Source organism: Panicum virgatum, chromosome 8K (genome assembly GCF_016808335.1).
Source record: "Panicum virgatum strain AP13 chromosome 8K, P.virgatum_v5, whole genome shotgun sequence".
Taxonomy (NCBI): Eukaryota; Viridiplantae; Streptophyta; class Magnoliopsida; order Poales; family Poaceae; genus Panicum; species Panicum virgatum.
Genome location: NC_053143.1, coordinates 32,981,182 through 32,994,401, shown reverse-complemented (window position 1 = coordinate 32,994,401; position 13,220 = coordinate 32,981,182). Strand labels below are relative to the sequence as shown.

Genomic DNA, 13,220 nt, shown 5'->3' with positions numbered 1-13,220 from the left:
ATTATATGGAGATGAATTGAGCAATTTAATCTTATAAGATTCGATAAATGCCGGTACCTCCTTTGATATAAATGAAGATCCTTGATCCATTGTCGAAGTATGAGGAATACCGAATCTATGAATAATATGCTCAGTTATAAACTCAATCACCTCTCTATTTGTCATATTCTTCAAAGGAACCGCTTTGGTCCACTTAGTGAAATAATCTGTAGCAACCAACATGAAGCAATGCCCCTTTGAAGATGGAGGATTGATCTGCCCAATAAAGTCCAATCCCCAACCTCGGAACGGACATGGTTTAATAATAGGATACATTAACGCAGCGGGCACCAATTGTAAATCACCAAACCGCTGACATTCTTCACACCCTTTATAATATCTAAAACAATCCGATATCATGAAATGCCAATAAAAACCGGCTCTCCTAAGCAACTAATTCATTTTAAGAGCTGATTGGTAAGTATCACAAATGCCTTCATTAACTGTGCCTATGGCGACTTTGGCCTGATCCGAGTTTAAACACTTAAGAAGTAAATCTTCGGCGGTCCGACAATAAAGCTCATCGTTGATCAAAATGTATTTGAATGCCATACGCTGAATATTTCTCTCTGTACCACGACCAGGATCCTTTAGATAGGAGATTATAGGAACTCTCTGTAACAGCCCAGGGTTTTAAATTGCTATGTCAAGACCATAAGAACCAATTCACTCATAACAGCGTAGAGACAAATTTAAAACGAATGCCAAAAATAAAACAATATTTATCTCTCTCATTTCGAACATAAGTTAGGGGGTGCAAATAACTTTTAAAACGCAGCAAGAATGCAGATGAAATTGAATAGGCATATCACCAATGTCATGACAAAGCAAAGTTTAGTTGAAGTCAGGTGGAGAAAATGAAATTTTGCACATGAAATGACGAGTTGTTTAAACTCCAATTTTCAAACAGTTAATTATTTGGAAATTGTGTTAATTAGGCTTAAAAGTAAAAATTCAAACCGTAGCTCAAATGAACTTTTTGCAAAACCAAAGTTGTAGAGTTTTGAATAACAAACAACTTTCATGTTCAAAGTTTTTCAAGTTGCTACACAAAATTTGAAGAAAAATTTGAAATATGTCATGTATAGGGTATTTTCATATACGTTTGATTTTAAAATTGTAACTGTCAAGCAAAGCTTCAAATGAAAAAGTGTTTGAAACAAAAGTTGTAGGATTTAAAATTTTGAACAACTTTCGTATTCAAATTTTTTTTCAAGTTTCAATTGAAAATTTGGAGAAATCTGCAGTCAACCGGCATTGACCGCCTCTCCCTCTCTCTCTTCTCCCTCCCTCTCTCTTCCTGGCCCAGTTCACGGGCGCTCACGTGCACGCCAGAGCTCACCGGCCGCGTGCCTGGTGATGCCTGCGCTGCTACCCCGCCTCGCCTGCCGCACCGTGACTTCGCCCAATCATGCGCGCCGACCGGCTGCCAGCAACTCCGCCTATCCACGCTGTCTCGCTCACGCCATCGCCACTTATACTGTCACCGTGCCACCGCATCGTGTCGTGCCGGCCATTCCCAGCCGACCGCCACGTCGCGCCTTGTCGACCGCATCGTTCCTGCTCTGCACCCTCACGCACACCTCCACAACCCTCTGCGCTGCTGTTGTCGCCGGGGCTCTACGCGCTCGCTCGCAGCGCGCCACGGCCGCACTCACCGGCGCCCCTCTTTTCTTCCCCCGCGCGCACCTGCCCAGCTCCGCTCCCTCACTTGCACTCACGCGCAGAGCACACACTCTACTTCTGTCGCTTCCATTCTGCGCCCAGAGACGCTTCCCCTGCCCAGAAACAAGCAGCGCAGACGCGCCGCCGCGCGAAAACTGCCGCCGCTCGCCATTGCCTCTGCCGTGCACTGCTCGCGTGGAGAGCCTTTCTCCGCCCCTCCTCCGCCTTAGCCAACCCTCTAGCAAGCTTCCCCTCACCTCCGTGCAGCTCCACGACCCACCCATTCCCATGCAACGCTCACCCAAGTTCCAGAATGTTGCCGCCACTCGCCGTGAACACCACCACCGCCTAGCTCACCGTGGAGACCTCGCCTACGGCCCTCATCTCCCCAAATCGAACCCACCACCACTTTCCTGATATCCCCATGAAGCTCCCCAGCCAGGTCCCACTCCCCCATTATTGACGGAGCATCGCCGCCACGTGCGCCACCGCCACCCTCCTCCGCTCCACCGTGGGCCACGCACATCCGGCCACCTCCAACTCTGATTTGACCCATCCGTGAAGTTGTATTTCAAGTTTTTAATTCAAAATAGTGAACTTATAAAATCATAGAAAAACCGGAAAAATGCAAATCTAACTGTTCTGAGTTCTTAGTGACTAGATCTACAACTTTTGTTAAATGCACTTTTGTATTTGCCCACTGAATATTGCTCTATTTTAAATACAAGTTTAAGACACCTTTAATTAGATCTCAAGTTATATCTACTATCTGCATGTCATTTTTGGCCAATGTATTTCATGCTATAAATCTAGACTTGTGTAAAATTTTCAGGGTCGTTACTCACTCCTAGCTTAGGTTTAAAAATAGATCTTGAAATATGCCAAGTATGATTAGGTTATTTCTTCAAGTATCTATACTATGTTCTAGGGGCTAAAACTTTTACAATACCTTTGCTTTAGTTCCTAGATGCTATAGAAGTTTGGGAAGTTTTAGTTAAGTGTAACTGATCAAATCTATTTATAGCTTAGGTAAATACACTAAATCAAGAAAAATAGTTTCTGTGCCTGGAAAAATCTGAAATATTTACTGGAACTTCTAATTAGTGTCACACTCATGTTAGTAAAGTTTGAACCTCTAAAACTTATTAGGACTCTCTGTATAATTTATTTTTGTTTTATGCACATATATATTATGTTATTTTTCATGACCAGGGTATGTGTCCTTTAAATCTGAAAATTTTCCAATAAGCTCATAATAAGATCCTCAACACTTAGTAAAATTGTTAGCACTATTACTTATATATTTCTCTCTACACAAATTTAGTTTATTTATAGGAGCAGTTGTTTGCTTGATTTTTCATATTTAATCCACTAAACAAAATTAGCTAAAATTTTTACAGTAATTAAGAATTGTACATTGTGTAAAATTTTTATAAATATAAGATATGCATAACAACATTTTTAAATTTAGTCATGCTCAAGGAATAAGAAATCAAATTAATAATCTTTATACTTTTAATAATGGTTTTGGAAAACCACCCAGCCCTTTTATGAACTAAATCATGTTTAATAATGCTCTAAAATGATTGACCAATAAAGAAAAGAAATAAGTTATCTCACTCTTAACTTGAGTTGTTGGATTACAACTCTATAGTGAAATAAATAATAAAATGTTACCGTTGATAATTTGTGCATGTGCATTAGTGTAGAAACGACCACCCTCGCCGACGGAACCTACGAGTTGGTGCCCGAATCTGAGGGAGAGCAGTGCGAACCTCAAGTGCACCTGACCAAAGCCGCCGAAGACCCGAACCCACGTTCGGAAGCGCCCGAGCTAAACCTCGCTCAGAAAGGCAAGCCCCGGAGCATAACCTAATATTTCTAACTCTATGCAAATTTATTACTTCTAATTATATGTGCATTAAGTTTATAGAAGTTATTTGAAACCCTAGTCGCATGATCCTAGGTACGTATGCTATGTATACTAGATGGTAAGTTCGCTAGATGGCTAAGCTAATTTCTTAGTAGAAGTCGAGTGATTTCCGGTCACTCACTAGAAAAATAGGAGTTGTTTGTTTACTACACGCTGCAATCATAAGGTGTACGGGTGGGGCGATGGTACTTGTAGATGCCCCGTCTATTTAGAGAAAGAGGTTAAGGCTGTAATGTGTGCTAGCAGTGGTTAAGCGTTTGAACATACTAGCCACATGCTGAGAAATATGATAATCCGTAAGCTTAAGTACCTGATTGGGCTGACACGTGGACATACCCTCCACCCTCTTTGAATGATGTTCTCATGCGGCCAAATACGGGTGCAAGAGTGGTCACGACCCGGCGCCGTACCATGGCATTGGGCTCTTGTAGTCGAGGGGGGTGGCTCTGATCCACGGACCGGAAAGAAAAGAGAAATATTGCACGTGTGATTCTCGAAGTAATCACGTGACGTGTGAGTTAGGTTTGACTTGCAATGTTAATGAGACTGCTTAATCCCTTTACCACAGAGAGTAAGAAGTGTAAGATGATGATGATCAATATTGTTGGATGATGAAAGATAATTGTTTGTTCCCCATAGATTCTATTAGATAGTTGCTCACTTAGAATGGTTAATCATAATTGAATCATGAAGCTAAAATTTGAAAGTAAGGATCTACTCGTAGTTGCTTTTCGGCAAAATAAACCCCTCAAGCCAAAAGCCTTGCATGTCTAGTTAGTGGACTACGTATACCCATAGTCAGGTAAGCCTTGCTGATTATTAGTATACTCAGTCATGCTTGTGGCTCAAATTTTTGTTTCCAGGTGATATGTTTTGGGATCAGATAGCTAGTTTGATGTGGCCATGCAAACTTCCTCCTGGTTGGTCGGTGGAGTGGTATCCGCCCGGCAGATGATGACAATGCCGAGTGATGTCGTGTACGGGCTTCATCACGATATCATGCATCGACGTTAGACTTTCACTATTTTCCATTGCAATGTGAACTCTGTACTACTGTTGTGCATTCAACAAAAGTACTTTATGAACTTAAACTCATCTATAATATTATTTCCAGTCTAATACTCTGCAATGAAAAATTGTGAAATGTTATAAACTCTGGGCTCGTCTTCGTGCGGGCATTTTGTATGCTTTGTTTTGATTGAAATTTCAGTGGTTAAATTGGGTTGTTACGACCTTCAGGTTACTCCGTTTAAAGTGCGTGATAGCCAGGATTGTCATTAAGGTGATGGTTAGCATACTTGAGCCGGATTAATTCGGGGTGTCCCATCACAGCTGGTATCAGAGCCGAAATGCATAAACCAGAGGATAAGATAATCCTGAAAAACTTGTTTTTCTAAAATTTGACCACAAAAATTAAGTTTGAAAAATTGCGGTTGGATCGTTAAGGGATGTGCCTAGTTCGTAAAGCTCTAGGGTGATTACGGGTATTATTAGGTGGCTATCTAAGTATGGTCTATATATAATTGACTTCTAGCACATTTCCTTCGGTATTTTAAATTCAGGATTTACATTCTGTAATGACGCACCTACGCTAAGGTAAGACGGTAAGGATCCTTCGTGCGACCTGAACGCTGCCCTCAATCAGTGGGATGTGTGATCCATGAATTGTACTTTGCTTGGATGCAACGCAACTATGTAGGTAGATTAAGTTAAATCTAGTGCCTTTTATGTCCTTAAAAGCGGTTATATAGGATTACCCAATCCTTAGGACTAAGTATAAGAACTGGGCAAGGAATCTGATTCCTCGATGGGCCGGGGTGTCTTGATTATTACGGAGTGATCGATCATCATACCCAATTGGCACTTAACTTTGGAACAGAATGAAGCAACCAAAAGTATCCAAAACATGCCGAGTTCCTGCGTCGGCTGTGTTTGAACTTGGAAGGACCATTATATCTGCGGAGCTACCTGTTACCGGAATATAGCTCGCCTCTGCTCCTGCCATGCAATGTGGTGAGCTGCCGGCCCTTTCTTGCCTGTTTCTGCTCTGCTCTGCTCTGCTGTGCTGTGCTTCATTGGCCTTCCATGATGTACAGGCTCTTCATTGTCAGCCGAGGAGGCAAGTGATAGAGGCTATCTCGGTCCTTGAGTCGAAAGATCAACCCAAGCATTCAGTTTTACTTTGTTGTGTCTATTTCGATCGAGCAGTGACTATTGTTACGTGTTCCGCACTTCCGAAGCGTATTCACTTTGCATCTCCTGGTTTTAAGGTAACTTTTTCTTGCTTGCTCCGCTGCTTCTATGATCTTTGTTTGCTGAAATTCTGTGCCACATAGAGCTCCATTTTTTTTTGTGGGCAACACTAAGGTACACCTTTTACCTACAAGGAGGTAATATCTCAAACAAATTTGGGCCGTTGATTTTTAGATTTTTAAATTAATTAATTAACCTAAGAAAAGGAGAATATCTTCAGATCCCCTCATGAACGGGACAGATAGAAGCGGCCGTCATGCTTCCTCGTAGATCGCTCAGCCTTCCTTTCACTATGGTACAAAATATACATATGTACAACAGCTATCATGGTTTATTCAGTTATTAAAAGTTACGCTACATATATAAAAATATTAATAGTTAACACATTAATTGAGACGTGAACTTTAGTGATCTAAAACATGTTATATGTTGACACTTTACAAATCGAGTGTGTATATTATACCAACCCCAATAAAATTATATTTCATAGTTCAGAGGGACTTAGCTGTCACGTATACTGAGTATGCAAAATGGCCATGTAAAGTTTCATGTATGCATGTAAATTTTCGTGCACGTTGGGCACATACACACATCAATTTCACGTCTGTTTGAGCACATACATATGGTACGAGTTACTCGAATAAAAAACAGGTAGTTTAGTTAATTGATTTATGTTATATCTAAAGTTGCAAAAAATAATAAGATTTACCACATGCAAATATGTTTTTTGGTCGATTAAACTTTATTTGGTGTATGAGACTGTTTTTGTTTTAAACATCTGTGTCCGGTAAAAATATTGGTCCGACTCCTCACTTGTGGGATGAAGCCGGATGTTCTTCTATTATTACTAAAATAAAAATCAATATGGTTTTTTATGAGGATACGGCTTGTTTTAACTGTATGTGTGTGTATTAATAGAGAAGGTAAAAACAACATTTATAGAAAGAACAATAAAAAGAGAGGGTTTTCAGTTAGGTAAATTAGTTAATAGTTGAAACAGTTGTAATTCGAATATGACAAACTAGCTAGTCGTTGAAACACTGTAGTAGCTCCTCTCCACTGGAAGCTGCGCGCGGCTTTATTACTAGCTTTTGATTGGGATGTGATTCCTTATTAGTACATTGCTTGAATGCGAGGCAATATGTGTAAACAAAAATAAGTATGTAATGTACATTGCCTTTCATTTCCTTGAAAGGAGAGCGTGACCGTCTAACGAGTCTAGCTTTATTCCTTACTTAAGGACACGACTATCTGTGTGGGCTGTGCTTGAAGGTTGCAAAACAGCTATTAGCTCTTTTCGGTTAAGTTTGCATGGCTCGATCGGTGATGAGTTTCTCCCGCTTCCAATTTCGCGGCGCTTCGATCTGTAACCGCTGCAAATGCCTTTTTCTGTGGTCGACTACCTCCCAAACAACTGAGTGTTTAGTTTGCTCGAATTTGTATAATGTTAAATTGTGTTAGTGTAGCATTGAAATAGAGGCTATTCAATTAGTTGTTCTTTGGTTTGCCTAGATAGATACTGTTGTGCGTGGAATTAGTTTTCTTACAGGGCTGTTTAGCTGCTGGTTTCTGCGGCTGATACTGTTTTGTTGTGAGAGAAAAACACTACACCATGACTGATAAGTTCTACGCAAACGGGACCTAGTAGTTAGCCAGTGCCTTTACTTGGGGGGAGGGGGGGGGGAGGTAGACCGTGTCTTGGAGTATATAGCGAGTGCCGGAGAAATAATGTATAAGGGCATCTCCAAGAGACTCTAAAATTGTCTGATTAGCTAAAAGTTGGGAAACAATCTCAAAACATCAATCCAACAGACTTGGTATACATCCGCACTCGCCAAACTGCTCGGCATTCCACCACCCTCGGTCGCAATCTTTGCCGAGCCTCCACCGCTCGCCATCTCCTTCCCGCGCCTCTTCCCCCTCCTCTTTTCCACGCCCCCGCCTCTTTCTCGCTGCCGATTCCCTGCCGTCGTCACCCTCCGGCCGTGGAAGAGGCGACTCCACCGCACCCTCCTCGTCCCGCCGCATGGGTGTCGGGCGGGAGCTCAACGAGTCATGAGAGGGAGGAACGGGAGGGAGGTGGTTTGGAGAACCGATTTGGAGAGTCCGTTGGTTCCTCTATCCTTTTAACAACTTTTATTATTTTAGTTAGTCTTTTAGCTCTTCATTTAACAATAATTTTTAGCTAACCTTTTGACGATGCTCTAACCCAATATATAGAATTTTTTTAGGAAAAGAATACATAGAATTTAACCGGATTACGAGATGCAGGCAGGGCATGTTTAGATAGACGAATTATATTAGGAAGGAGGAGTCATGCAGTCAAATCTAGCAGACCCGTATAGCATTTCCCCTTATTTATTATTAAAAAAAGAAAATCAAATCTGTTCCGAGCACCGCGCGACCTCCCCTTCGAGCCCGAGAGATTTCAGAATTTGGATCTAAAGTCTTTCAGAATTTGACCCCTTTATCACAGTGACATGTAAGATCAACCTGAGTCACTGACATGTGGGTCAGGGGGTCAAATTCTGAAAGGCTTTCGAATTGAGATCCAATTTCTGAAATTTCTGGTCGAGCCCAACCCAATGACCCAAAAGGTCAGCACCATGACCTCGCCGCGACGCCGCGTCACCCCGTCCCCGTCGCGGAGCAGCAGCATAGGGTCAGCTTGGCTATGCCAGCTGCGGCTTCCGGCCCGGCCCTTGAGCTGCACTGCAGCTTCTCTTCCTCCGCAACTACACGAAGCAGCAGCCGGGCCGGAAGCCGTGCCGTCCTATTCCAGTGCTCAGCCGCTCACTCCTCGGCTGCGGCGGCCGTCCCTCAAGAGATGGTGTCCGTCCACCTCGTCGCGTATCGCTTGGGAGATGCCGTCGCCGCATCGGCTGTTGGCTGGTCGGCCAGGAGGTCGCCCAGCGGTCACCACCCTGGCTGGTTATGCTTCCTCATGCTCGATGAAATGCGCCAGGACAGAGAGAGTGTCGCGCGCGGGCCAGTCACGGCTCATTCCCTCGAGCTGGAAGCTCTGCTGCTCCTTCCTTCTCGGCGGTGCTGCCTCCTACAGCTACAGCAGCAGCGTGGCCCATCTCGCCATTGTGGGCTGTTGGTGTAGTAGTAGCATCCACACAGGGCGCGTGAGCTGGGGCTGAGGTGCTTCCGACCCTGTATTTTGGATGCTTGGCCTAGGCAACGATGCTTGCCTGGCCGTGGCTCCCAGGCAAGGCTGCAAACGGAACACGCCCAAGTGCCACCGGCAGGGACGGAATCGGGTAAATTAAAACCTGCTGCCCTTTCCCCTCATCCCCGCACTCCACGGGGTGCGTGTCGGCCGCCAGCTTCGGCGATTTTGCAGAAAAAACCTCTAGTGCTATTCAAAGGTAACCGTCGGTTTTTTGTCGGTGGTATTCACAGTGATAGAGACCTTTTAGTGGTACTTTACCAACTTTGCACGCTATAGAACTAATTTACCCCAAAAGAAAGGGCCAGATAGGGTTCTGTATTTTGGAATTGCTTTCTATTCTTAGAGAAGAGGTTTAAATTTGAGCAAAATTCAAATTTACAGAAGGGCAGTTTCAAAGTCTTTGAGTCAAATTGGTGGTCTTACCTATTTACGTTACATGTACACTACATTTCTGTTGTAAATTTAAAAGTTTCAGTGAATCTTGTACAATGGAAAATGCACAACATTTACAAAAGATCTTAATTAGTGAATGCCAAGATACCATGACATTTATGCAAGGAATAAAACGGTAAATGACAATAGATATTTATAAAAACTAGGTGATACACCGCGCGTTGCTGCGGGATTTCTTAAATAAAATTTTAACGTGAAATTAGAAAGTAGAAAAAATAAGATGATTGCATGGCAACATTCACAAAAAAATCGATGGAAAACATAAATAGATGGCCCTAGTGGACGTTGATATGGCATTTGATATAATGGGTTCCTATATGATGCGGATAACTTACATGTTAAGAGAAATAGAGTAAATGACTTTAGTGGGTGTCATATATATAGGCTATACAGATGATATGAATTTTACTTGCATGTTATTTTTTATGAGGATCTGGTAGAAATCGATAAACTAACAAAAGTAACATCAATAGAATATTTGATCACATTATAGAAGAATAGGTGCTCAAAGAAATAGAGTATGTATATAAGTCTTTATGTTAATAGATTAAACATTAAAAGTATTGCAAAAATAGAGTATGTATATGACTTTACATTAATAGATTAAAAGATTAAAGATTAAAAGTATTGCACATAGTAGAGGTCATATGGACATTTTCTTGTTTATTGAATCTCGTAAAAATCGATAAGCTAAAAGAAGAAACACCAATAGAATATTTGATCACATTATAAAAGAATAGGTGATGAAAAAATAGCGTATGTATATGATTTTACTTTACTTAATTAAAGATTAAAAGTATTGCATATTGTAGAGATGACATGAACTTTTTTTGTAATTAATAAGATAGTTGAAAGTTAGTGGGACACTTAGTGGAGAATGAGGTGGACACCTTGCATGAAGAGAGAAATAGTTAGTGGGTGTTATCTATATAGGATATATAGATTTGAACCCTTGTGAGTTTCGGCAATGGTTCTGCTCCTGTCTTCCTGCTATTGTCATGGATTACAGTGGCAGAATTGCAAAAGCATTGAGCCTATGATGCAGTTACACCACGAGTGTGTGAAAACTTCATGCAACATGGAATACGCAAGTGCCTTGCTGATGACCCCTATCCCTGATAAGTCCAAGTCCCATTTACTTGGCCCAAAATATATTTTCAAAGAAAAGCTTGGTCCAGTTTTTTGGTGCACCTAATCTGCAATCTACTGCCATTGATTGGAGTATTTTATTTCTGTTGTTGCATGTGTAGTATAATTGATCAATTGCTCATGATGGTCCTTATCTGTGTTTCAGTGGCTGATTGATTGGGTAATTCATCAGTACAAAGCTTCCAAGTAAGCGATGGCCATGGCCGGAGTGTTGCACCTCTGGAACGAATGGGAGATCCAAATTCTGGTCCTTGTCAGTTTCGCGCTGCAGGTGTTCCTGCTCAGCTTCGCGTGGATGCGTCGGCGCAACATCTCCCGCGCTCTGAGGATCGTCATTTGGCTCATGTACCTGCTGGCTGAGTACACCGCGACATACACCCTCGGCCACATGTCCATCGGCTGCAAAGCAGGCGAGCACCAGCAGCTCATGGCGTTCTGGGCGCCGTTTCTCCTCGTGCATCTGGGTGGGCAGGACACCATCACCGCCTACACCATGGAGGACAGCCAGCTCTGGCTACGCCACCTGCTCACCTTTGCGGTGCAGGCGCTCGGAGCAGGCTATGTCCTCTACAAGAACATCGGCGGCCGCAGGCCACTGCTCGCGCCTGCGGTCGTGATGTATCTCGTGGGCGTGCTGAAGAATGCGGAGAGAGTGTGGGCACTCAGTTTCTCCAGGCTGGAGATGATAAGAAGGTACCTTGACAGTGTTTCTATTAAGAAAAAAGACGGGGATTACCCTGGGGCTGACTGTTTGCAGCCCCAGGACGATGAATCGGTTCTGCAGGGTGCTCATGACCTGCTCAACATCTGCATGGGTCAGTTTGTTGATGACAAGATCTGGCCGTCCGAGTTTCAGAGGAACGCAATGGAGTATTTTCATGGGAACGAGAAGACAATCAAGACATTCGAGTTGATTGAGATGCAGCTCTCCTTGATGTATGACATCTTTTACACCAAGGCAGCGGTGATCCACACGTGGTACGGACGTTGCTTCCGTGCCATTTCATTGCTTGGAACTGCCATGGCATTCTTTCTGTTCCAATTCAGTGCTGCTGGCAAAGGCAGCTACAACAGAGTTGATGTTGCTGTCACCTACATGTTGGTGACTGGGGCTCTAATTCTCGAGACAGCATCGGTGGTGAGGGCAATGGGGTCAACATGGACGTGCGCCACGCTAAGAGTGAGGAAGTGGGACTGGCTGCACAAGCTACATGTATCTCTTCGCCGCTATGTCAGGATAGCACAAGCAAGAAGATGTTTTTCTCTCACGCCAAATCAACCCAGCCACCAGCCAGACAGCCAGCCAGCAGTGTTTTCCTCTCATGCCAGATCAGCCCAGCCACCAGCCACCAGCCAGCCGAACAAGGTGATAACAAGTCTAAGAACCAAAATTGTTGCCTTCTGTGCAAATAGCAGTAGCATGATTGTGACAGGTGCAAAGGAGTTGGTGATGGAAGAGATGGAGTTGGTGATGTTAGAGATACGGAGAATGGTGACAGAATGTCAAGGCAAGGAGGAGATGATGTGGAGTTACCGTGGTCAGTGCGCGCTGGAGGGGCGACTTGATGAACGCTTGAAGGATCTCACCTGGAGCACCAGCACCGAGTTTGATCAAAGCATCCTTGCCTGGCATTTCGCCACCGACAAGTTCCTGAGGCTGTTAAAATCTAAAAATGTAGGGGGGGCCCTTGTGGAAGCAACCAAGACAGTCTCCAACTATATGTTGCCATCCCCTGTTCGACCCACACTGCATCTCAAAGCCAGGCAACAGTTGCAGGCAGAGGATACTGCGGGAGTCCTTGCTCCTGGATATAAACTAAGCAAGGAGTTGGAGATGCTAGCAGAGCAAAATCTAGAGTTACTGCCGGTGGTTTTTGGGGTGTGGGTGGAGATGTTATGCTACGCAGCGCACCACTGCAGCAGGGAGTCCCATGCCAGGCAGCTCAGCAGTGGCGGAGAGTTGATAACAGTCGTCTGGCTTCTGACCACGGCCGAGTTCGATCGCGTCTACTACAAGGAAACAAACTTCAAGGAGCGAAAGCATGGTTCTGTCTGGAATTTCCTGAATTTCGTGGATTCCACGGATTTCATCAAATCCGTTGCAAGATTACTCATTGGGCTCATCAAATCCGTTGCAATATTACTCATTGGGCTCCTATGCTTACCAATTTATTTCTGTGTTTTTTTTTCGCATTATTTTTGCTGTAACTACTAAAAAAACATCGATTTGTTCCGGTTGGAAACCCCTGTTGTCCCGGTTTCCCAACCAGGAACGCCAGTCCGGGACAAAAAGGGGTGCCCTTTTGTCTCGGGTCTGGCAACCGGGACAAAAGAGGACCTTTTGTCCCGGTTGGTAACACCAACCGGGACAAAAGGTGCTGCCAGCGCCCACATGGCTGGCGCACCCTTTTGTCCCGGTTGGTGTTACCAACCGGGACAAAATGTCTTTTTTTTCATGTTTTTCTTTTCTCAATTCTTTTTCTATTTCAATTATACTTTTGCATTTCAATTAAACTTATGTATTGGAATTCAGTGTGTATGATCTCCACT

At 43.5% G+C, this 13,220-nt stretch overlaps 1 protein-coding gene across 1 annotated transcript; it reads left to right on the top strand.

Moving 5' to 3' along the window:
* The first annotated feature begins 5,512 nt into the window (after positions 1-5,512).
* LOC120644435 lies at positions 5,513-12,893 on the top strand. The gene is made up of 3 exons (XM_039921062.1): positions 5,513-5,650; positions 5,734-5,907; positions 10,816-12,893. The coding sequence occupies exon 3, from the start codon at positions 10,864-10,866 to the stop codon at positions 12,883-12,885; it is 2,022 nt and encodes a 673-aa protein (XP_039776996.1). The 5' UTR covers positions 5,513-5,650; positions 5,734-5,907; positions 10,816-10,863; the 3' UTR covers positions 12,886-12,893.
* The last annotated feature ends 327 nt before the right edge of the window (positions 12,894-13,220 follow it).